The 26030-nt window shown below is 47.3% G+C and overlaps 1 protein-coding gene across 4 annotated transcripts in view; it reads left to right on the forward strand.

The window, feature by feature from the left end:
- The window catches only part of CNIH3 (cornichon family AMPA receptor auxiliary protein 3), a 133614-nt gene extending 109175 nt beyond the window's left edge, over nt 1-24439 (forward strand). For 2 of the 4 annotated variants that reach the window (XM_055581982.1, XM_055581986.1), the window contains 3 exons: nt 6216-6328; nt 13004-13147; nt 21787-24439. In XM_055581982.1, coding sequence (XP_055437957.1) covers nt 6216-6328; nt 13004-13147; nt 21787-21814 — 285 coding nt within the window. In that variant the 3' untranslated portion in view covers nt 21815-24439. The remainder of the gene's footprint in view (nt 1-6215; nt 6329-13003; nt 13148-21786) is intronic. The other 2 variants (XM_055581985.1, XM_055581984.1) reach the window with 2 other exon arrangements.
- The last annotated feature ends 1591 nt before the right edge of the window (nt 24440-26030 follow it).

The following is a 26030-nucleotide window of genomic DNA, read 5'->3' on the forward strand; positions in this document are numbered from 1 at the left end:
TGCAGGCCCTTGCCTCCCTGCTGCAGGGGAGCGCCCTCTCCAGGAGAGCTTTGCTGTTGTTGTTCAGTCACTAAGTCTGTCCGCCTCTTTGTGACCCCATGGACTGCAGCATGCCAGGTGAGCTTTACCCAGAGCAACTGAAGAGAAAGTGCCTTCCTTTGAGCAAAGGGACTAAGACAGAATAAGGTTTCCTGACACTGCCTGGATGCTTTTTTATAGTCTTCCAGTTTAGCAAAATCCCAGGTTCCTGAGCTGCCATCCTGTGCCTCTTATCCTGCTGTCTCCTCCTCCTCATGTGAATTATGTGCACGATGGTTCATTTGGGGACAATTGGAGAACAGATCCCCATGCTGGACATCTATGAGAAGATTGCCTCCGCCCTGCTCATCCCAGAAGGGCATCTCTGTTTTAGGGCCAGTCTGGTGTGGGCTGGGCAATCAAATGAAAGAGACATTATCTTTTCTTCTTCTTCATAGTCACTGGCTCCTGGGGAAGATAAACCTCAGGACAGACACACAGGGAACTGGGTTGTTGTTGAAAACAGGCGAGGACTGGGGCAGGCTGCTAAACAGCTGTGGGTTTTTCTTCCCATTTGGTGAAGCTGGAAGCTTGGTTTAATCAGAGCGGGGGAAGGTCAGAGGAGATCGGATGGAGACTCAAGAAACCAAATTGGGTTCTGGGACATTTCACTGACACGTTACCTGCCTGAGCGTGGCAAATAGCTCACATGTGACCGTTACCAAAGATAATGATCACTTTCATCTCCACAACAACATCTTTCTTGCTTTGATGTTTCTTCCGCCTTGAGAGCGCTGTCACAGGACACCCTGAGTCCCTTCTAGCAACTTTGTCGCACATGTTGGCATTTACAGATGAGGGAAATAAGTTTTTCTCAGTATCATACCGTCGATCATTATGTAACTGGTAAGAATTTATATAACATGTTGAGATAGTGGGCTAATATTTTTAGCTCAATGTGATCACAGCAGAAAAGCTTATTGTCTGAGTCAACAGGGTTCATTGAGAGATGAGTGGTCTCATAGCTGACACTCCCTTCAAGCTACACGCAGCCCTGGGACCTTCCCCGTGGCTTCTGTGTCTTGGCTCTTAGGGTGTTTGGCCCCAGCCAGGCTTATCCCAGCCCCTCAGAAATCCTGCCCCACTGGGATGCTGGTGGGAGCCAGGAGTGCATCCCACTGCTAGGGATGCTTGGTACCACCTCTCCACCTTCACCATCTCCTCCTCCCAAGTCTTAGGGAATTCACTCTCTCCCTAGGGAGCTTCATTCCTTTGCTTCAACTCCAAGCATTCCCTCTCTCTTTTCTCTCCCTTTAGGGGTTAGAAGAACTTCTCTTCCTGCCCCCAGGCCCTTCTCCATCACAATGAAATAAGACAGACATCGATACATTATTACAGTATTCTCCCATCATGAGTAAAGGTTATTCAGTTCAGTTCAGTCGCTCAGTCGTGTCCGACTCTTTGCGACCCCATGAATTGCAGCACGCCAGGCCTCCCTCTCCATCACCAACTCCCGGAGTTCACTGAGACTCACGTCCATCGAGTCAGTGATGCCATCCAGCCTTCTCATCCTCTGTCGTCCCCTTCTCCTCCTGCCCCCAATCCCTCCCAGCATCAGAGTCTTTTCCAATGAGTCAACTCTTCACATGAGGTGGCCAAAGTACTGGAGTTTCAGCTTTAGCATCATTCCTGTGCTAATCTCTGTGGGCTAAAGCAGCTAATGAATGGATACATGAATGAATGAGATGATGCTTAAGTAGAAAGAAAATAAAATTCCTGGGGGAAATAGGTGGTGGATGAAAGTTTAGAGCTGAGCTGAGTGTGGCACATATAGGAAGAAGAGGTAGCTGCTCTGCTGGACAGAGCAGTGTCCAGGGACAGAAACCTGCTAGAAAGTTCTTGCACCAGCCTTGGGAGAATGTGCTGGGGCCCATTCTCCAGTAGGGGAAGTAGACCAGTAGGGGAAATTTAAAAAGGGAAAGCAAATCCAAGTGGCTGTGAAGAAGAAATGGCAAGATTTGGAAACTGTGGGGTGAGAAATGGATGAAACAGAGAAGCCAGAGATGGCTATTGTTAGCAGAAATTGGACATTTAGGAGATAAAGTTTACAGGTGCTGGGAGGAGAGTGAGCTTTCAGCACCAGGTGGTTGCAAACTATCTGGATGGAAGCATCTGCCAGGAACTGGAAATTGAGGACTAGAATCTGGGCAGGGAGTCAGGATAGGTGATCCTCATCTATCCATCCTCTTAGAGGCCATGGAAGAAGCTGGGGGTGGTGGTGGCGGGGGTGAACCCTTTGAGGTCTTCACTGACAAGTGTCTGAGCTTTGCTAGTGTGCTCCGAGAACTTCACCTGATGCTTGACCTCTGCGAGCATCGGGGCAGGGTGGAGTGGCAGGAGGCTGTGGTGTCACTGTACTCTCATGATCAGCCCATATGCTGCAGTTTATGATGGGGACACACCAAGGCTGCAGCCCTGGGGGATGAGAAAGCTGGGTCCCAGCAGGAGGGGAATAAAATGAACATTTACCCGGAACTTGGCTCGCATCAGGCCTGGCCTTAATCCACTCAGTGGTGACTAAGTAGCCTTTTAGGTGGGCTTGTGAAGAACCCGCCCAGGTGGTGACTGTCACCTCTTTCTTTTGTCCCATCATTTCCTGTTCCTGGAGGGCTGACTTCCAGTTTCCTCGTGTGGTTAGGTTTTACTCATCCTTTCAAGTTTCCTGGATTCCGCCTTGATGACGAAACCTTCCGTGAGCCCCCTGGTTGGAGTGAATTGCAGTCTTTTCAGCAATCTCACAATACCTGTATTGAGACCACTTATTTAGTATTTATGACTCTGTAAAGCAAGGCGTAATGAGACAGGAATTCAATAGACTGGGGCCTGTGTGAAGCAGTTCCTCTGTTTGCTGTATGAAAGAATGAGATTGGCACCATTCAACAACTTGTCTTATGAAGGAAACAGTATTTTCCATTGAAGGGGATGACTCAGGATGGTGGGGGGACAGTCAATGCTCCCCTCAGTGTTCCTGTAGTTGGCCCAGGAGATTCAGGGACAGTCTTTGTAGAAGAGTGAGATAAGCAGGGTTGGGATGGGACAGCTAGTCCAAACAGCCCACATGGAAAATAAGCATTATGCCCACTTGGTGATCATTCAGCCCCTGCCTCAGTGTACCCAATGCTGGTGAAAGCAAGGGTGGGCTGCTCATCAGGAGGCGTCACCACTTTGCTCTTCCCACTGATTACTCATTCTGTACCAGACAAGATGGGTTAAATGATGCTATGGTAAGAAACAGCTCCCAAATCTCAGTAGCATAGAATGCAGTGCAGTGGTTAAGACTGCAGGTGGATTGGAATTCTGATCAGGGAACTAAGATCTTGCATGCTGCATGGCTTGGCCAAATAAACAAACCAAACAACCATAAAAAACAAAACCAAACACCCAACAAAAACACAAACCAAACCAAACCCTCCAAACTGCATTTCTTTCTTGTTCATGCTGGGTGTCCATCCCCGGCTGCCCCAGCACCTCTCTCCTCACTTATGGCTTCAGGATGATGGAGGACCCCCCACCCTAAGTGTGTTTTGCTGTGTCATAGGGGAGAGAAAGAGACCCCGGAGCACTTTGTCTTGGCTGGTAAATCCTCCAGCCGATTCTGCTCACAGCCCTTCAGCCCCACCCAGTGACATCCCAAGGGCAGACGCAGGAAGTGTGAGGGGCGGGGGCAGGGGGGTGGGAGTGGAGGGGAGCCAGGGGGGGGTTGGGGGGTGGGGGGCAGCAGTAACGCCCACTGTGCAGGCTCGGAGCGCGTGGCCTGGCCAAGGTTCACTGGGTCCAGGAGGAACAGTCCCCGCCACAGAACAGGGACCTCCTGGGGAAGCAGGAGAAAAACAGTGCGTGGACACAAAGGGCACCCTTGCTGTCCCACCTGCAAGGGTGCTGCTCAGTGTTAGGCAGAGGCAGCGGGGAGAAGCCACCAAGAGCAGCACGGATTCTCAGCTTTTATCCCCTGTGCACCCAGGTGGCCTCCATTAAGCAGTTCTCCTCAGTGTGGTGACAGTGACGAATCCTCCCTGCTCAGAAGGTTGCAGCTTCCACTATAAATCAAGCTCGGAAGAGAGAAGCAGTGATGGTGATGAATAGGGGGCCTGTAATCAGTCGGAGATTTGTCACTGGAGCTGCAGACGGGGATGATCCAGGCCCGTGGTGGCTGTCTCTTAACATGTTAATTACCTCGGCATAAGTGTCTGAAATTGATGATTAAAAAATGAAGAGATGTAAGTAGTAGAGGTCACAGCCACTGCCCCCTGGAGCTGGCAGGCTGAGAACTGGAGGAGGGAGGAGGGGGGTTTTCTCTTTAAGCAGGAGGAGGTAAGGAGGAGCCTTGGCTGGGCACAGATGGGGTTGGTAAAGATGGCTGCAAGGTCCTGGGAGGAGAAATAATGGGACATACCTCCTCCTACCAGGTGGTCCAGGCTCACAGGGGCTGGCTGTGCCCAGTTCACCCACTGAGGTCACTGCTGGCTCTTGTAAGTTGATTCTAGGATTACTGCCTGAGAATTATAAGATGTGGGTCAATGCAGTTCATTCTTCTCTGGACTTGAGAAGAAAGAAGATGCCACTTACAAAATGCGTTTCTTCCACATGTGCCTCTGCATGTATTTATTCCAAATGCGTGTCCCTCACTGTATCTGTCATCTGAGGCAGTTGGCTAATCTGACTAAAGTGAGAGATGAAAGAGACCGAGGTTGTGTGCTTTCCCCCAGATGGGACAGTTAGAGGCAGTTTGTTTCCCATCCAGAGGAATTTTGGTTTGTGGCCACAGGCTGCATCCCTGATGCCACCCAGCCATGCTCCAGCCATGTGCACATGGTCAGTTCAACTGATTTTGTCAAATACTTGCTAAGTCTCTACTAAGTGCAAAAAAGCACTTTGCAAATGGAGATGAGAAAAGAATAGAAGATAGAGTTTGGCCAGGACAGTTTATAGACTTGTGGAGTAGATCCTGGAAGAGATCTAGGTGTGTTGAGAGGTGGGAGGAAGGTCATGACTCCATCATGGACGTGGAGAATCCCCCTGGGTGAGGGTCAGAAAGCATACTATGGGGCTGAGACCTTTAGGGAGGAGGGGACAGTGTGGTGGTATGGGCAGAGCTTCCATTAGAAAGTGGTGTTTGAGACAGGTCTTGAAGGATGGTTAGACTATGCTAGCTGGACCAAGGCATTCATCATGGTCTAAACAATGCCCAGAGACTAACCACCCCCCGTCCCGACATAGATGTATACATTCATTAAATACTCATTCATTAAATATTTATTCCTCTATGAGTGAGAAAGATGGTGCATTTATATCTCTGTTTTAGGGTTTCCTTGCTACTTGCCTGGGTACCAGATTTCTCTTTTATAGTCACTTTGATTTCTGTTTCAGCTTTACTTTCTGTTAAGATGTAACCACCCTTAGGAGGGGGTGGTTCACAGTCGTTGAGCTCTTTTTACCATTTATACCAGTGTGGGTAGATTGGGGTCGGGAGGTTTAGTCTTCCTGCTGGTCACCTTCTACCGTCTGACCCTTCTTGATCTGGACCGGACTCTTTTCCCTCTGGAGGCTAAAGTTTCCCTCTTTTATCATTACATGTCATTCCTTTCAGGTTCTTCTGGATCCATCCACCATCAAGCAAAATGCTGTTTCCCCAAGTCTCCTTTATTTGAACTAAATAGTTGGATACAACTGAAGTGACTTAGGACGCATGCACACATATTAATATTTGCTTTAGGTTTGTGAGTCTCTATATGTGAAACAGGAGCAGGGCAGTTGTTGAATCACTGAAAACCCTATCAGTGTTCTTCCACTGGGTCCTGCCCGGGGTCAGACATCACAGGGGCTGGATGGCCTCTTCTGCTTTTCCTAGGGGGTCATCCATGGGTGACCCTCTGAAGCAAGTGCCCTGTTCTGGTATGTAGGGTGCTGAGGGTCTCTGTCCATTTAGGGCTAGGTATAAAGCATGGCTCTGGTCACATAAAGAGGAGAACTTACCAGAAAGGGCCGGGGGCGGTGACTCTGTGATGCTGTGTGGGGGTAGGGGCTGTGTGTCATTAGTATATTGGAGGCAGTATCCAGGCAGACATCAGATGCTGTAGAGGCCGGAGTGGGACTTCTCCTCCCTCTCACTCAGGCCTGTGTCTCTGCTTCCTCTTCAGCTGGTGCTGCCAGAATATTCCATCCACAGCCTCTTCTGCATCATGTTCCTGTGTGCTCAGGAGTGGCTCACCCTGGGGCTGAATGTCCCTCTACTCTTCTATCACTTCTGGAGGTAAGTCAGCTTGGGACTGCTCCATCCTTCCCTTTCCTGCTCGGGCAGCCTGCCATGTAGAGATGACATCCCCCACATGGACCAGCCAGCTGTGCCTTCCTCTCACCCCTTCCCGGGTTACCCTTACCCCAAAGCCTTCTCTGCAAGCTGCTCTCAGGTAGCAGTCCAATAAGGGAAGGTTCTTCCTATAGATTCCACTAACCACAGCCTCAACCCTCACAGATCAGCATTAAAGGCTTATATGCAGAGTACATCATGAGAAACGCTGGACTGGAAGAAACACAAGCTGGAATCAAGATTGCTGGGAGAAATATCAATAACCTCAGATATGCAGATGACACCACCCCTATGGCAGAAAGTGAAGAGGAACTAAAAAGCCTTTTGATGAAAGTGAAAGTGGAGAGTGAGAAAGTTGGCTTAAAGCTCAACATTCAGAAAACGAAGATCATGGCATCCAGTCCCATCACTTCATGGGAAATAGAATGGGGAAACAATGGAAACAGTGTCAGACTTTATTTTTGGGGGCTCCTAAATCACTGCTGATGGTGACTGCAGCCATTGGAAGGAAAGTTATGACCAACCTAGATAGCATATTCAAAAGCAGAGACATTACTTTGCCAACAAAGGTCCATCTAGTCAAGGCTATGGTTTTTCTTGTGGTCATGTATGGATGTGAGAGTTGGACTGTGAAGAAAGCTGAGCATGGAAGAATTGATGCTTTTGAAGTGTGGTGTTGGAGAAGACTCTTGAGAGTCCCTTGGACTGCAAGGAGATCCAACCAGTCCATTCTGAAGGAGATCAGCCCTGGGATTTCTTTGGAAGGAATGATGTTAAAGCTGAAACTCCAGTACTTTGGCCACCTCATGCAAAGAGTTGATTCATTGGAAAAGACTCTGATGCTGGGAGGGATGGGGGCAGGAGGAGAAGGGGATGACAGAGGATGAGATGGCTGGATGGCATCACTGACTTGATGGACGTGAGTCTTAGTGAACTCCGTGAGTTGGTGATGGAGAGGGAGGCCTGGCGTGCTGAGATTCATGGGGTCACAAAGAGTCGGACACGACCGAGCGACTGATCTGATCTGATAGGATTATTCACAGTAGCCACAAAGTAGACAAAACCAAGGCTTCCCTGGTGGCTCAGCAATCTAGAATCTGCCTGCCAGTGCTGGCGACATAAGAAATGTGGGTTTGATCCCTGGGTCAGGAAGATCCCCTGGAGAAGGAAATGGCAACCCACTCCAGTTTTCTTGCCTGGAAGACCCCATGGACAGAGAAGTCTGGCTGGCTACAGTCCATGGGGTCGCAAGGAGTTAGACACAACTCAGCGACTAAACAACAACAAAGACACAACCCAAATGTCCATCAAAAGATGAATGAACAAATGAAATGTGATATATCCTTACAATGGAGTGTTACTGAGCAATAAAAACCAATAAAGTGCTGATACGTGCATCACCATGGACAAAGCCTGAACATATTACAAGTGAAAGAAGTGAAGTGAAAGTCGCTCAGTCATGTCTGACTCTCTGCGACCCCATGGAAATTCTCCAGGCCAGAATACTCTTTTCGACCCCATGGAATTCTCCAGGCCAGAATACTGGAGTGGGTAACCTTTCCCTTCTCCAAGGGATCTTCCCAACCCAGGGATTGAACCCAGGTCTTCCACATTGCAGGTGGATTCTTTACCAGCTGACCCACAAGGAAAGAAGCCAATCACAAAAAGCCATTTATAAGAAATGTCCAAAATAGGCAGATCTATAGAGATGAAAAGTGGAGTAGTGATTGCCAGGGGCTGGAAGGGAGTGGGAGTGAGGAGTGACTGCTGATGGGTACACTGTTTTCTTTTAAAATTGATGAAAATGTTCTGAAATTAGATACTGGTGATGTTGTACAATGCTGTGAGTATATTAAAAACCACTGAATTGTATACTTTTAAAAGGTGAATTTTTTGGCATATGAATTATATCTTAATAAAAATAACCCACCTACCAGATGGGCTGCATTTTCTGGGACAGTTCTGATTTTAAATGTTCTATTCCCTGCTAAGACCATGCATCAGATCATATGATTTGGGCTTTTTGTAAAAGAGAATCACCATATGGGTATAGAAGGTGGGTTGGGGGTGGGGGAAGCGTATACCAAAGTAGTAAAAGATGCAATTGTACAGATAAATGAGCCACACTTTTGATCCCCCACAAACATTTAATCATTGTCATTATACCATACAGTATAGCCTGTATTTAGTCACGTCTGGAACATTCACTCCTTCATTTAGCAAACATATGGAAGACATACTATGGGCCAGACACTGTTGGGGATTCCAAGATGAATGTAAAATATAATATTACCTTCAAGGAATATATACCCTAGTGGTGGAGGGAAATATATTCTTACCAGGTGTATGAGGAGCATGGGTAGAATGTAGAGGAATGGAGGGACAGCACTGGGAAATCTGGAAAAGCACATTCGAGGTTAAGGGACTAGCCTGTGCAAAGGCTCAGAGGTAAGAGAGCTCCTGGTGTTCTGGGGAGCAGCGGTTGTTCAGTGTGGTTGGCTGTGGGGTCCTGAGATGAAAGGGAGCAGAGATGGGGTTGGCAGCTGGGGATCAGGTGTGGAGGGTCTGAAATGACTTGGCAGGAAGTTGGAAACGTTTCTTCTGTAGGGAATGGCTCGCTCTCAGGGGCTTTCCAGGAGGAAAATGACATTTCCGGATCCAATTTTTAGGATGGTGACCCTGACAGCAGTGGGAAGGCTGGGTAGGAGGGTGAAATTTTAAGGACGGAATCTAATTAGGAGGTTCTGGTGAAATTCCAGGTGGAAAGAATGAAGGCTTGCCCCAGGTAATGGAAGTTGGGATGGAGAGAGAAGAGGAGGAGAGGTCTGGAGAGGTAAACTGGACATAATTTGGCCAATAATTGGAAACAGGAGGTGAAGAAGAGGGGGCGTGTCAAGGCTGGGTTGCTAGGAGGTGACCAAGAGCAGGATGCAGGTTTAGGGAGGAATGAAGATGATTCAGTTACATACGAAAGTCCTTTTATGTAAAGGTAACCTACTAAAAGCTACCCCACGTCCGAGGTCAGGGGCAGAAGCCAGGAGGACCCCATGCCCGAGGGGAGGCAGCCGAGAGGAGGTACCCCATGTCCGAGGTCAGGGATTGCACTCGTCTCACACACTAGTAAAGTAATGCTCAAAATTCTCCAAGCCAGGCTTCAGCAATAAGTGAACCATGAACTTCCAGATGTTCAAGCTGGTTTTAGAAAAGGCAGAGGAACCAGAGACCAAATTGCCAACATCCGCTGGATCATCGAAAAAGCAAGAGAGTTCCAGAAAAACATCTATTTCTGCCTTATTGACTATGCCAAAGCCTTTGACTGTGTGGATCACAATAAACTGTGGAAAATTCTGAAAGAGATGGGAATGCCAGACCACCTGAGCTGCCTCTTGAGAAATCTGTATGCAGGTCAGGAAGCAACAGTTAGAACTGGACATGGAACAACAGACTGGTTCCAAACAGGAAAAGGAGCATGTCAAGGCTATATATTATCACCCTGCTTATTCAACTTCTATGCAGAGTACATCATGAGAAACGCTGGGCTGGAAGAAGCACAAGCTGGAATCAAGATTGCCGGGAGAAATATCAATCACCTCAGATATGCAGATGACACCACCCTTATGGCAGAAAGTGAAGAGGAACTAAAAAGCCTCTTGATGAAAGTGAAAAAGGAGAGTGAAAAGTTGGTTTAAAACTCAACATTCAGAAAACGAAGATCATGGCATCTGGTCCCATCACTTCATGGGAAATAGATGGGGAAACAGTGGAAACAGTGTCAGACTTTATTTTTGGGGGCTCCAAAATCACTGCAGATGGTGATTGCAGCCATTAAATTAAAAGACGCTTACTCCTTGGAAGAAAAATTATGACCAACCTAGATAGGATATTGAAAAGCAGAGACATTACTTTGCCAACAAAGGTCCGTCTAGTCAAGGCTATGGTTTTTCCAGTGGTCATGTATGGTTGTGAGAGTTGGACTGTGAAGAAAGCTGAGCACCGAAGAATTGATGCTTTTGAAGTGTGGTGTTGGAAAAGACTCTTGAGAGTCCCTTGGACTGCAAGGAGATCCAACCAGTCCATTCTGAAGGAGATCAGCCCTGGGATTTCTTTGGAAGGAATGATGCTAAAGCTCAAACTCCAGTACTTTGGCCACCTCATGCGAAGAGTTGACTCATTGGAAAAGACTCTGATGCTGGGAGGGATTGGGGGCAGGAGGAGAAGGGGACGACAGAGGATGAGAAGGCTGGATGGCATCACTGACTCGATGGACGTGAGTCTGAGTGAACTCCGTGAGTTGGTGATGGAGAGGGAGGCCTGGCGTGCTGCGATTCATGGGGTCGCAAAGAGTCGGACACGACTGAGCGACTGAACTGAACTGAACTGAACTGAACCTACTAAAATCTGAATTTAAAGAGAAGTCAAATAGAAACATTATGGTGTTGAAATGGATTGCGTACCCACCCAGAGACTTTTCATGTCTGCCTCCTCCAATATCCACAACAAAAAGGTGGGTTGTACACACAGGTCACAAAGACTTACCAAGGTTAAGTCACAACCCAGCATTACTCAGCTGGGACATGGCAGGTCCATTTCTGTAGGGAACACAGGTCATGTCCTTGTCACCTGACGGCTGGCTCTTCTCCCTCTAAAAGTCATTTATCCCAAAGTTCTTCAAACACTTCGTTGTTAATCTAGGGTATCAAAAATGTGATTTATTTGCCAAAGTTTGGTTAGTGCACTGATTCTTAGGGCTATCACCCCTCCAAAAGGAAGGGAGGGAGAGCCAGCCATGCCGTTACACTTGGAACGTTTCCGTGTATAAGGAAGTGACTGCAATCTTCTTGCCAGTAGGAAGTTAGCATTATGTTTTTGAATCCCTGACAGATCTAGCCTAGTTCTGGCAGTTTGTAAGTACCCAGAAAATGAAAGAAAAAGGATTGAGGAAGGGAAGTGTCCTTTACAAATCAGAGTCTTTGAACCCCCCTCTCTTTCCTTTCTGCCCACCTCTCCTCTCCGAAGGTCCAGCCCAGCGATATTTCTAGGGCAGTTAAAGCCCCCTCTGCCTTAGCTCTCAGTTTGCTTTATTGCAAGTAGAACGGCAGGACTTTTGTTCAGCATCTGTTCTTTGAGATTATTTGGACCCATCACTTCACACAGTTTTCACAGCAGCCCTTTGGAGTAAGCAGTTTCAGTCCCATTTTACAGATGTGGAAGTTGGGGTTCAGAGAGGTTAATGGCTGACCTGAAGAAGCTCAGTCCCTGAGCCACTCAGCCCCCCTGCCACCCTTGCCTCCACTTAATGATGTCACTTGGGAACAAGGCCACAGCAAAAGCAAATAGGTTTTGAAATCTGCTCCAAGGAAGAGGAGCGGTGAGTGGCCTGGAGGGCTGGCAGATGTCATTGAATCTGGCTTGTGATTTCCTCTCGGCACAGCGTGGATGACAGATAATGTCAGCGCAGTCCTCTGAAGGGGATGAAGAGGGAACTGAAATACCAGCTCCGGGAGTTGCTGCGTTACGGGGATGCTCTTCAAAGCTGGTGTGATTAAGCCCATCAGACCCCTCGCCTGGTCCTCCATTTCCCTCGAGGACCACAGCGGGACCCAGAGCCTCACAGGAGCCACTAATTTGCACCCGGCTTCCTGATTCCCTCACCAGGCTGACAAAAAAGCAGCTGCAGAGTGATTTCAGCTGCACTTTGTTCCCTGGCTTTGAATGAGGTGCTGGCTGAGACCCTGGGGGCAGTGTCTTTGTAAGGGCCAGACAGATGGACAGCCTCAGGGGCAGGACTCACCTCTTGCCTGACCACTTCCCGAGGTCTCACCCAGCACAGCTGGAGTCTCTCCCCTCCTGTGAGCACAGCGGGTTCACGCTGCGCCAAGGCGATGTTTTGAAGATGACACCAAGTCTGCGTTTGCCCCCTCCTCCCAGCGCTCTCTGGGTTCACCCCGTTTCCCTCTGGAGCAGCTCTCTCCCTGCAATGGCCGATGTTCTTTTTATCATTTTTGTCCTTCTCTCAAGGAGAAAATTACCTGTAAACTCCTCCGCACTCAAGTGGGAATGTGATGTCGCTTCCAGAGTATCTGGGATTTTAAAAGAGGGTCTGGGAGGAGGATCATCCAAAAGGAATTAATGTTTAATCCGAAGTAATGAATATTTATGGTAAAATTATGGTACAGCAACATTGGGAGGCAGAGATGCAACTGACGTCCACACACGCCTGTGCCCCTGGTGATGCCCAGATCTGTACACATAACAGACTCCCCCCCACCCTGCCCACAACACAGACCACCCCTCACCCACCCACATCCCTGGAGAAAGGAGGCTCTTCCTGGTACCTCCCAAGTGACATGGTTTCCTTCTATCACCTGTGTGTGGGGAGAATGTGACGCTGGTGGATCTGCGTATTCGGGTGTTACCACCTACTGGAGGATAGTGGTTGAGCCACTGTTTAGTGAGTCCTGGGCTGTATTTTGGGCAGTGATTCTGGCAGAATGCAGATGACTGCTTGGCAGTGACTCCTCAGAGGGAAGCCAGGCATCAGGAGGACTCAGCCCGGGTGACTTCCCATGTCCCTCCCAGGTCTCAGAACCGATGACGGCCTGTCTGCTCTCCCTGCAGGTATTTCCACTGTCCAGCAGACAGCTCCGAGCTCGCCTATGACCCACCGGTGGTCATGAACGCAGATACCTTGAGTTACTGTCAGAAGGAGGCATGGTGTAAGCTGGCCTTCTATCTCCTCTCCTTCTTCTACTACCTTTACTGGTGAGTTTCTGCTCTTCTTTATGGATTTGACTCCTGTAGCAAGTGGAGGGGATATCAGGCCTTTGAGCATTGGAGTCCTGGCCTGTCAGGGACGGTTGGAGCCAACTAACAGTTTCTGTATGAAGGAGAGGGAGGGGCACAAGGTCCTACCTTGCCAGCTGACAGGTGCAGCCTTTGAGCTACACAGTGAAAACACATTCTGCCAACCCCTCTTAGGAGATTGTTGGTAAAGTGCACTTGGTTACTCCTCCGTAGGGCTCCCTGCCCCCAGCAGCTCCACAGCTCAGACAGTCAGGTCACCAGTGGCCATGGATGCACAGCCTTATCGCCCCTTGACCCCCAGTTTCATGTGAAAGCATTCTTGGGGACCATAACAGAGACCCCCTGGGGCAGTCACGCTTCACAAATGGGCATTTTGGGTCCTTAAATGCTTATGCTCACAATTCTCCCAATATTATGTAACACCACTCTAATTAAATAAAACATTCTGACTTTGTAATTCTGTTTCGAGAGTCTCCCCTCTTTTCACTTCACTTCTGAGTAGAACATCCTAATGAAGTGGATAGCTATAAACAGACTGTCTTGTGGTTTGATTCCCCAGGAAGTGCCTTTTCTGAAAATGTCTCCTCCTCCTTCCTGGTCCTTTTGGGCTCATCCCTGAGGTGTCTCACCTGTCACTTTGCTCTCCTATCCCTATCTGCAGCAGGCCACAATATCTCCAGGTACCCAGCACTATCCTCAAAGTGGTCTGGTTGGCAGTAGCCGGGCGAGGAAGAGGGGCCTGCCTTGGAGTTTGGGTTAGGCTGGGGCAGGCGGAAAGCAGCTGCATTTACCCAGTATTTAAACAACCCAAACAAAAAGTGGGCAGAAGACCCAAACAGACATTTCTCCAAAGAAAACATACAGATGGCTAATAAACGCATGAAAAGATGCTCAGCATTACTCATTATTAGAGAAATGCAAATCAAAACTATGATGAGGTGTCACCTCATACTGGTCAGAATGGTCATCATTGAAAATCTACAAACAATAAATTCTGGAGAAGGTGTGGAGAAAAGGAAACCCTCTTGCATTGTTGATGGGAATGTAAATTGATATAGCCACTATGGAGAACAGCATGGAGATTCCTTAAAAAACTAGCAATAAAACTATCAAATGACCCAACAATCCCACTATTGCACATATATACCCTGAGGAAAACAACAGAATGGGAAAGACTAGAGATCTCTTCAAGAAAATTAGAGATACCAAAGGAACATTTCATGCAAAGATGGGCTCGATCAAGGACAGAAATGGTATGGACCTAACAGAAGCAGAAGATATTAAGAAGAGGTGGCAAGAATACACAGAAGAACTGTACAAATAAGATCTTCACGACCCAGATAATCACGATGGTGTGATCACTGACCTAGAGCCAGACATCCTGGAATGTGAAGTCAAGTGGGCCTTAGAAAGCATCACTACGAACAAAGCTAGTGGAGGTGATGGAATTCCAGTTGAGCTATTTCAAATCCTGAAAGATGATGCTGTGAAAGTGCTGCACTCAATATGCCAGCACATTTGGAAAACTCAGCAGTGGCCACAGGACTGGAAAAGGTCAGTTTTCATTCCAATCCCAAAGAAAGGCAATGCTAAAGAATGCTCAAACTACTGCGCAATTGCACTCATCTCACACACTAGTAAAGTAATGCTCAAAATTCTCCAAGCTAGGCTTCAGCAATATGTGAACCGTGAACTTCCAGGTGTTCAAGCTGGTTTTAGAAAACGCAGAGAAAGCAGAGATCAAATTACCAACATCTGCTGGATCATGGAAAAAGCAAGAAAGTTCCAGAAAAACATCTATTTCGGCTTTATTGACTATGCCAAAGCCTTTGACTGTGTGGATCACAATAAACTGTGGAAAATTCTGAAAGAGATGGAAATACCAGACCACCTGAGCTGCCTCTTGAGAAATTTGTATGCAGGTCAGGAAGCAACAGTTAGAACTGGACATGGAACAACAGACTGGTTCCAAATAGGAAAAGGAGTGTGTCAGGGCTGTATATTGTCACCCTGCTTATTTAACTTCTATGCAGAGTACATCATGAGAAACGCTGGACTGGGAGAAACACAAGCTGGAATCAAGATTGCTGGGAGAAATACCAATAACCTCAGATATCCAGATGACACCACCCTTATGGCAGAAAATGAAGAGGAACTCAAAAGCCTCTTGATGAAAGTGAAAGAGGAGAGTGGAAAAGTTGGCTTAAAGCTCAACATTCAGAAAACGAAGATCATGGCATCCGGTCCCATCACTTCATGGGAAATAGATGGGAAACAGTGGAAACAGTGTCAGACTTTATTTTTTTGGGCTCCAAAATCACTGCAGATGGTGACTGCAGCCATGAAGTTAAAAGACGCTTACTCCTTGGAAGGAAAGTTATGACCAACCTAGATAGCATATTCAAAAGCAGAGACACTACTTTGCCAACAAAGGTTCGTCTAGTCAAGGCTGTGGTTTTTCCTGTGGTCATGTATGGATGTGAGAGTTGGACTGTGAAGAAGGCTGAGCACCGAAGAACTGATGCTTTTGAAGTGTGGTGTTGGAGAAGACTCTTGAGAGTCCCTTGGACTGCAAGGAGATCCAACCAGTCCATTCTGAAGGAGTTCAGCCCTGGGATTTCTTTGGAAGGAATGATGCTAAAGCTGAAACTCCAGTACTTTGGCCACCTCATGCAAAGAGTTGACTCATTGGAAAAGACTCTGATGCTGGGAGGGATTGGGGGCAGGAGGAGAAGGGGATGACAGAGGATGAGATGGCCGGATGGCATCACTGACTTGATGGACGTGAGTCTGAGTGAACTCCGTGACTTGGTGATGGAGAGGGAGGCCTGGCGTGCTGCGATTCATGGGGTCGCAAAGAGTCGGACACGACTGAGCGACTGAACTGAACTGAACCCTGAGGAAACCATAACTGAAAGAGGCTCATGTACCCCAGTGTTCATTGCAGCACTATATACAGTAGCTAGGACATGGAAGCAACCTAGATGCCCATCAACAGATGAATGGATAAAGAAGTTGTGGTACATATATACAATGGAATATTACTCAGCCATGAAAAGGAATGCATTTGAGTCAGCTCTGATGAGGTGAACGAACCTGGAGCCTATTATACCATGTGAAGTAGGTCAGAAAGAGAAAAACAAATATTGTATATGAATGCATATATGTAGAATTTAGTGGAGAAGGAAATGGCAACCAACTCCAGTATTCTTGCCTGGAAAATCCCATGGACAGAGAAGCCTGGTAGACAACAGCCCATGGGGTCACAAAGAGTGGAATTTAGAAAGATGGTTCACATTTGCAGGGCGGCAGTGGGGACACAGACATAGACTAGACTTGTGGGCACAATGGGGAGGGAGAGGGAGAGACAAAAGAGCAAAATGGAAACACGTACATTATCATATATAAAATAGACCGCCAGTGGGGATTTGCTATATGACACATGGAGCTCAAACCCAGTGCTCTCTGACAACCTCAAGGGGTGGAATGGGGTAGGAGGGGAGTTCAAAAGGGAGGAGACATATGTATACCTATGACTGATTCATTCATGTTGATATATGGCAGAAACTAATGCAATGTTGTAAAGCAATTATCCTCCAATTAAAAATTTTAAAAAAGCCAAGCCATGCTTTGAGCTAAGTGCATGATGTATATTGCCTAGTGTATGAGCTAAATGTTATTATTGCCCTCATGTTGACAATGAGAAAACTGAGTCTGAGACATTAGATCATTTTCCCACAGTCACAGCTCATAGTGACAAAGCTGGAAGTCCCTCTCAAGTTCAGTCCCAAAGACTGAGCTCTTAACTGGTGGCTCTTAGAAAATCTTTGTTGTTGTTGTTGTTGTTTAGTTGCTTATTTGTGTTTGACTCTTTGAGACCCCATGGACTGCAGCACGCCAGGCTTCCCTGTCCTTCACCATCTCCCGGAGTTTGCTCATACTCACGTCCATTGAGTCCATGATACCATCCAACCATCTCATCCTCTGTCACCCTTTTCTCCTCCTTCCCTCAATCTTTCCTAGCATTAGGGTCTTTATCAATGAGTTGGCGCTTCCCATCAGGTGGCCAAAGCATTGGAGCTTTAGCATCATTCCTTCCAGTGAACATTCAGGGTTGATTTCCTTTAGGGGAATCTTTAGGAAAGTCTTTATTGAAATGTGGTCTTTGGATCTTCTGCCTTAGGATCAGGGGGTGAAAAGGGTGTGCTTTTTAATAGAGCAGATTCTTGGTCTCAGATCTGCTGATTCAGAATTGCAGGGCTACACATCATCCTGGAGATGCTGCTTGGTCCACCTCTCGTCTCTGCATCCTCAGGGTCCAGAAGACTCAGAAGCGCTGCATCTATAACTCCTTCTGGAATAACTCAGCCCTGGAGGTGATTCAGAATATTCTACCACATTCTTTTTTTTTTTTTTTTACCACAGTCTTGTTGGAGTCAAGGGTTGGTTCAGGCTCAGGGTGACACTTCCGTCCTCTTCCTGGATGGAATGTCCTGGTCCATTGCCTATTTCAATTTGAAAGGAGCCTAAGGGTCTCTGAAGCCTCTCTGGAGCTTTCCAAGGTGCCCAGCAGATTGGCCCAAGTGTCTTAACGAAAGCTGGCTCAGACTGGGAAGCCTGCAGAAGGTGACTCAAGGTTTCATGGACTTAGCGATTTGCTCACCTTGGGCTAACAGGGAGGTTAGGTTTCCTCGCTGGAGTGTGCTCAGCTTCTTTGTGGGGCTGCGGGCAGTCCCTGCTGCTGAATCACAGGTGAGGGGCCTGTCCCCAGAGGCACTGTTGTCCCTCTTCAAAGCCAGCAGAACAAGGAAAGAACTTTCCCCCCATCCTGCCCTGTTCACTGGGGATCCGCTTTAGTCTGGATGGCAGATCCAGCTCCCTCATTTCAGTTTTGTTGCAGTAACTGCTGGAACCTAAGGTGCTGGAGGGAAGAAGGCATAGGAGTCCTCATGACTTTGCTCTCTGTCTGCTGAGCTGTGGGGGCAGTGCTGGGGCTCCTGCCTGTTAGATGGCTGTGATCATCCTGTAACTGACCATGTTCCAGACATTCTGTCTGACTGTCTGTCCTTTAGTTCAGTTTGACTCTGCCTTTATGTTACGTTTGTTAATGACTTTGTTTCCAAAACAAAAGGGGAAACAACTGCTTCTCCCCCTCACTGTGACCCTGGTTGGCAATCAGGGTTCTGCCTTCTTTGTTGAATCTGTTTTCTTGGTGCTCTTCAGAGCTCCTCACAGACCCTGTTTCTTGTGCCTCAGGGGCTCCCACCTCCTTAGATCCAGGGCTTGTGGTGAGCACAGGACTATCAGCCCAGGCCACTTTCACAGGGACAGAAGGGGACCCACATGCACGGAGAGCTGCTTCTGAGCTGAGCACAATGATGGACTCGAGTGACAGCCACTGGGAACCCTGTAAAGGAGGGGGTTTGGATTTTACAGTTTGAGGTTCCCGATGGGTTCCTAACGACATCATGGAGATTAAGAAATGTGTCGAAGGTCCTAACTGACAGTTAGCAGTTGACCCCGGAGCCTGGACTCTGCCCCCTATGCCACGTGAACCACCCCAGCATCCAGTGCCACCCCCTCCTCAGGTTGCCTTGTGGAGCAGGAGACCTTTGCAGGTTACATGCAATGGGGGTTGTGCATGTGTGCTAAGTCGCTTCCGTCGTGTCTGATTCTTTGCAGGCCTATGGACCGTAACCCACCAGGCCCCTCTGTTCATGGGATTCTCCAGGCAAGAATACTGGAGTGGGTTGCCATGCCCTCCTCCAGGAGGTCTTCCTAACCCAGGGGTCAAACCAGAGTCTCTTTCATCTCCTGCATTGGCAGGTGGATTCCTTACCACTAGCGCCACCCAGGAAACCCCAGGATAGGGGCTACTTACTTAATATTAATACTTTTTCTCTCCTTTTCTTTTTGTGTCCCTTCTTTAGACAGCCATTTTGCTTTTTTGCATTTCTTTTTCTTGGGGTTGGTCTTGATCCCTGTCTCCTGTACAATGTCACAAACCTCCGTCCATAGTGCATCGGGCACTCTGTTTATCAGATCTAGTCCCTTAAATCTATTTCTCACTTCCACTGTGTAATTGTAAGGGATTTGATTTAGGTCATACCTGAATGGTCTAGTGGTTTTCTCCACTTTCTTCAATTTCAGTCTGAATTTGGCAATAAGGAGTTCTTGATCTGAGCCACAGTCAGCTCCTGGTCTTGTTTTTGCTGACTGTATAGAGCTTCTTCATCTTTGGCTGCAAAGAATATAATCAATCTGATTTTGATGTCGACCATCTGGTGATGTCCATGTGTAGAGTCTTCCCTTGTGTTGTTGGAAGGGGGTGTTTGCTATGACCGGTGTGTTCTCTTGGCAGAACTCTATTAGCCTTTTCCCTGCTTCATTCTGTACTCCAAGGCCAAATTTGCCTGTTACTCCAGGTGTTTCTTGACTTCCTACTTTTGCATTCCAGTCCCCTATAATGAAAAGGACATCTCTTTTGGGTGTTAGTTCTAGAAGATCTTATAGATTCTGGGCTCCAAAATCACTGCAGATAGTGATTGCAGCCATGAAATTAAAAGATGCTTACTCCTTAGAAGGAAAGTTATGACCAACCTAGACAGCATATTGAAAATCAGAGACATTACTTTGTCAACAAAAGTCCGTCTAGTCAAGGCTATGGTTTTTCCAGTGGTCATGTATGGATGTGAGAGTTGGACTATAAAGAAAGCTGAGCACCAAAGAATTGATGCTTTTGAACTGTGGTGTTGGAGAAGACTCTTGAGAGTCCCTTGGACTACAAGGAGATCCAACCAGTCCATCCTAAAGGAGATCAGTCCTGAATATTCATTGGAAGGACTGATGCTGAAGCTGAAACTCCAATACTTTGGCCACCTGATGAGAAGAGCTGACTCATTTGAAAAGACCCTGATGCTGGGAAAGATTGAGGGCAGGAGGAGAAGGGGACGACAGAGGATGAGATGGTTGGATGGCATCACCGACTCAATGGACATGGGTTTGGGTGAACTCCAGGAGTTGGTAATGGACAGGGAGGCCTGGCATGCTGCGATTCATGGGGTCACAAAGAGTCGGACACAACTGAGCAACTGAACTGACTGAATATTAATACTAATGCTAATATTAAAATCAAAACCAACAGAAACTGGTTAGTCCAGTGAGGATTCTGCCTGTTCGGCATAAAGGCCTTTTCAAATTAAGGGTGTAAACCAGAATGATACTAATACCTAAGGAGCACCACCCTCCTAACCAGTTGCTCTGGGTTGTGCCTGCCTCCCCTCCTGTTCATTTCTCTCACTCTGGTTATGTTATTTATGATGTACTTGATGGCAGAGACTTCATCTGTTTCATTCATCTCTGTATCTGCAGTGCCCTGGTTGTGCCCAGCACATAGTAGGTGCTTGCTCAATCCTTATTGTTGCTACAGCTTAACTACACCCTCCCTCAGTGCAGTGGATGGGGCTGCATACTCCATCATTGTTTCCCAGCAGTGAGAATAGGGACTGGCACTCAGGAGACACTCAATAAATACTGAATGAACGCGGGAAGGAAAGTGAGTGAACACATACTGCGAGGCTCAGTGTTATAACGGAAGGAGCACTGGCTTTGGTGTTGGGACGTGGCTCCTCGCCTTGCTGTGTGACCTTGAGTGATCCGCTTTTCAGCTGACCCCCGTATTTTCCCATGTCAAATAAGACCGCTCTAGCTCCAGACCTGACCGGTGAGGCTCTGTGAGCATGAGGCGTACCAGATTCTCAAAGGCAGAACTTGAGCTTCTCAGAAGGGCCTTGTTGGGGCTTTGCAGCTGGAGAAGGTTAGAAGCAAAATTCTTCAGTTTCATTGTCTTTGGTTTTGTTTCTTAGATTTTCCTTTCTTCTCTCTATATTGTAAAAGAGTTGTTTTTCTTTCTGCCAGATAGAGTGTATATTTTGGTATAGAACCTTCTTCCTTGTTGCAGAATTAGCTTGCATCCCTTTCTAAGAGCACAGGGATGCGTGACCCCCTCCTCGGTGGTCACACCACCATAGGACACATGGCTCTTAATGCATATTTAATGCCTGGACTTTGTTAAAAACAAGAGGGCCGGGGAATTAACCAGCTACGAATTCATTTAGTTTGTGAGCCCAGAGGGCCTGTGTTCACACACATGTCCCTACAGTCATGATGGTGAGCTTCTCCCCAGCACTGACATATTAACCAGCATAATCTGGGAGCCCCTGGACATGGCCATCACATATGCATGTGGCAGCTGGTGGCATAAAGAATCCACGGTACCCCAGACCCCTGGGGACCTGCCCTGCAATTGCAGAAAAGAGGAATGGCAGGCATAATCATTATCCTGTTGAGAATAATGAGAGACGCTCAGAGCAGTCATATCTCTCATCCAAGGGGCACAGTGTGGCCTCATAACAATGGTTACACGAGGTGGGAAGTAGAAGAGGGAAGAGTTTGGGGAGCAGATAAGTTACTCTAGTGACAGGAATGAGAAAGAAGCCAGGGGTCTGGCTTCTGGAAGGTGCCTCTTTTAAGGGCCGTCTAAGTCCTTTGAGGGCTCCCACTAATGCCGTCTTTTTTCCTCTTCTTTTTGCATCCAGCATGATCTACACTTTAGTGAGCTCTTAACTCGAAGACCACGCACTCCACAGAGACTGAGATGGGAGAGGCCCGAGGCTGTGCAGTCCATCCTGCTGGTGACGGGAGCAGGGACCAGTGTGGGGATGTGACAGACAGAGATGGGCAGATACTCGGAATTGGGAGCCGGAAGCAGGCAGCAGCCAGCGGCCGAGCCAGCCCGCTGTCACACGTGTTGTCGCCCTGTGTACCAGTCTTCCGCGTTCGCACCCCACACTTGGCCTGTAGATCCCTTCTGGGCAGCAGGGGCACGTGGGGTGATGAAACACGAAACCTCTTCTGAAGGAGAATTGCTGCTTCCTGAATCCCCTTTATTGAAAGGCTCCCTGAAGTTCATGCTGCGTTCCTGGTCTGTGGGTGTGATGGCTGGAAGGCTGGAGGGTGCCCTCTGAGGAACTGGGTGACCCAGAGTCAAGGCTGCATCTGTGGGACAGATTGAAGATCTCAAGGATGTCATGGACTTACCTGAGACTCTTTGCGTTTCTTCCAAGCCCTGGCCACGCCCTTCACTTCGATGGGCGGGGCCTGGAAGGTGTGCAGACTTGCCTTGGGCTGTAACCAGCCTTGAGTCTGCAAGGGTGTCTATTTTTCTGCTCTGCTTTGTAAGAGCCCAGTGATGTTGGGAACTGAGTTTGGGGGCGGTATGTTGGTAAAGAATTATGGTCAAAATCAGGAGTGGGGGCTGGGAAGTGGGAAGGGGGGGAATTGTAGGAAAAATGATTTTTTAAAATACTGATGACATGTTCAAAGTGTTAATTCTTTGCCACCACAAACTGTACTGTTTTGTTGTCATCCCAAACCATCACAGGGCCATTGGAGGCGAGTCAATTAATCAACACTAGTCAAAACTACTAACTTTTAAGGCTTCGCAAACAGTCCCAAGGCCAGAAAGAGCTGGTGTGGCAGTTCTGTGCTGTGGGCATCCGGCTGCTGAGAAGTGAGACAACATAACTATAGCTACATTGATGATGCTGCATCATTCGTGCTGTTTGGTTCAACACGAGGACATTAGTTCATTTAGAATTTTCCATTCGACATTCTCTCCTTCTTGGGTAGGAGTTGTACTCGGGGTTGTAAATAATGACAAGGCTGAGATTTTTATTATGTTTAAATTGGGCACCATGATTTTGACCTTATTCCCCCAGCTTCCCTTCTTTTCTTGTGTTTGACATACACAGGCTATTTATACATGTACCAGCTTCCATCTGAAGTCTGTGACTCAGGTTTATGAATGGTGTTTGTGTAACATGTATTCTGTGTTTAAAACGCTGAGATTGCTTGAGTGTCTCGCCTACCTGGCTGTCTCATTTTAAACCCGTTACAGGCTGGCTCCATCTCTATATAGATGGTAAACTGGTAGGTGGAGAAAGCAAAGTTTCAACAAGACACGTTGCTTCTAAAAATTCTACAGAAAACAAAATGCAGATTTATGCTTTGAGGTTGAAGGTATGAAACCAGAGGATTCAAGGCAATATTTTTGGGATCAGTCTTCCCCTTGGCTGAGTAACTGTGGTTGGGGTGGAGAGTTTCCTTTAGGGCTGGTTAGTATCATTTCTGATTCGATTCCTGAGATAACTGGCTACCTTCAACCAGAGAAACCAGTCCTGGGTTCCAGGCTGCAGACAGCAAATCTGATCCTACCGCCATCTTGCAAATGCAACTGAGAGCAGAGGATAAATGGTCCGGGAGTTGTTGTTTGTTTTTATACTTTGCCTCTTTCCAAAGCAATTTGAAATGACATAATAGCAGATACAGATGTGAAAAGACTGCTAAAATGTAAATAGCAACTTTCAACTTAAAAAGGAGGAGGACACAGAGATACGGGGCTTCCTGAGGGACTCTGTTTACTGGGATTGAGCGTTAAATAGGATATCATTTCTCTTAACGGTAAATAATAACAATTCACATTTTCATAGTGTTTTGCATTTTACAGACTGTTTTCACATCTCATTTGACTTTCCTCACATTCCTATGACATTGATATGATTCTTTTTCCCGTTTTCTAAGTGAGGAGACTGAGGTTCAGAGAGGGTAACTGTCTTACCTATATTCACACAACAGTCCCAGACCTGCCTTTGACCCCAGGTTGTCTGACCTTAAACCCCATGTTCTTTTCATCACACCTGAGAGCTGGGAAAGCAGCTAGGATCCTATTAAGTTTTGATTAACATGAACTTTCTGAGAGAAGGAGAAGATTTTTAAAACAGAGTTATAGAGGAAGCACCTGATTTTCTTTTTTTTCCACGGGCCAGCCTCAGACTTGCTTTATTGTGGGCAGTTCTTCTCTAAGGTGGTTGTCTAAAAGCTTTTAAAAACTTCAAATGTCTCTTGGGCAGTTCTTATGTTTATGAAAGAGAAACATCCAAATATTTCTCCCCCATGAGTTGTGACTGGGAAGAAATGCCAGTGGTTGTTGGGAGTTTGAGCCAATTTTCAATTCCTGGGAGAATTATGATAAGCTCAGAGTAAAGTACACAGTTGGTGGAGCCGTTTTGTGTGCTGAGCTTTATGCAAGACCTCTCCCAACTCTCACAGTGATTCTACAAGGCAGGTTGCACGCTCTCAACCCCCAGTTTACAGGTCAGGAAAACAGGGAGGCTCAGGGCAAATGAGTCTTTCCTGGGTGAACAGCCAGACCAGAGCTTAAGGCTACAAATAAATGGCCAGATCATAACAATAGCTTAGTAATTGAGGAGTTGGGCATTATTCTATAAATTTCATGTGCTTCTGTCTGATCCTCATGAGAAAACCATGATGTTGATATTATCTCTGCTTTATTGATGAAAAATGTCCAGAAGATGAATCACTTGCAGAGACCCAGAGCTATTTAATAGTAAGGGGTGTGTCTATAGCTACAGCTGGAACTGAAGCCCAGGTCTACTTCTTCTCACATAGTTTTTCCTTCTTGAGTATCTTTGTCACTTGTCGTTTATGCCACAGAAATTACCAAAAGGAGGAAGGAGGGTGAAGCGGGAGAAGCAGCACCCTGGATCAGTCACAAAATGAATGTCACCCTTGGGTGATGGAGAGCTCTTCCTACCAAGCATGTGTCTGAGCATCAAGGAGGAGGGGCACAGCGTCACAGGGGGGCATCCATGACCTGGTGCCCATTGCCTTAGGGAGGCAGGGCTGTAGGCTTGGTGTGGCTGTGCCCTAAGGGTCAGAGTGGGACCTGGCGGGGGAGGGGGGTCATTTAAGTTTACTTTTCACTTTCATTAATGAAGGGAACAGTGGCACCCTCTGCACTGACATTATAAAGATTAAATGAGTTCACATCTGCAGAGAATCTAGAAGAGTGCCCGGCACGTGGTAAACAACTCTTTGTAGGAGGTGGGTCTTGCTCACCATCCTTTTCTCTGCCTGGTGCCCACCCAGGCCAAGGCCTTCCAATGGGAGGGAAGTAACCTGGCCATGGGAAGGAGTGGAGATTCTTCTACCCAGCAGCTACCCCCCCTGATGTTTCCATCTGTAGTCCCCTAAGTGGAGGTCAGGCCGGGACCTGATACCTCTTTTCCATGCCGTGTTCTCTGGCCAATCATGATAACAACTGCTGTTGAGTATTTGCCCTGTGCCCAGCATTGTGCAAAGCATTTGACCTGCAAGGTGTCACTGAATCCTTACAACAGTGCTGTGTGGCAGGAGCTCTTCCTGTCCCCAGTGTATAGTTGAAACACTAAAGCTCATAGAGGTTAAACAAATGAGCGACTGTCACTATTACTAGGAAGTCATAGAGTGTAAACTCCAGCCCAAGTCTAGCTTCGACCAGTTTTTTTCCAAGCGCTCAATTTATCAACACAAAAATCCAAGTTGAAAAACAAGGCTTTTACAGATTGTGCAACAAAGAAAAAGTTTTTGCCCTTGGGCTCCAAATTCTAATCCTAACCTGACTGGATGACCTCTCTGAACCTCAGTTTCCTCCTTTGCAAAACTGCTATGATCTCTCCCATCTTAGGGGAGCTGTGAGAGTGAGAGACAGTGGACAGAAAGTGCCTGGTTCAGTGCCCACGCTTCATAGATGCCCAATGAATTGCAGCCGTAATAATACAATGTATTAGGCAAGTGATCTGGACAATCCCCTTTGTTCCTCTGCTTTTCTGTAAAATGGGAACAATTAAGCATTCTCAGACGACAATAGAAGGAGTTAAATGAGGAAACGCAGATAGACACCTCAGGTGGTTCTGGACGTCGGCAAGAGCTCCACCAATGA

This window comes from Bubalus kerabau, chromosome 5 (genome assembly GCF_029407905.1).
Source record: "Bubalus kerabau isolate K-KA32 ecotype Philippines breed swamp buffalo chromosome 5, PCC_UOA_SB_1v2, whole genome shotgun sequence".
Lineage (NCBI taxonomy): Eukaryota > Metazoa > Chordata > Mammalia > Artiodactyla > Bovidae > Bubalus > Bubalus kerabau.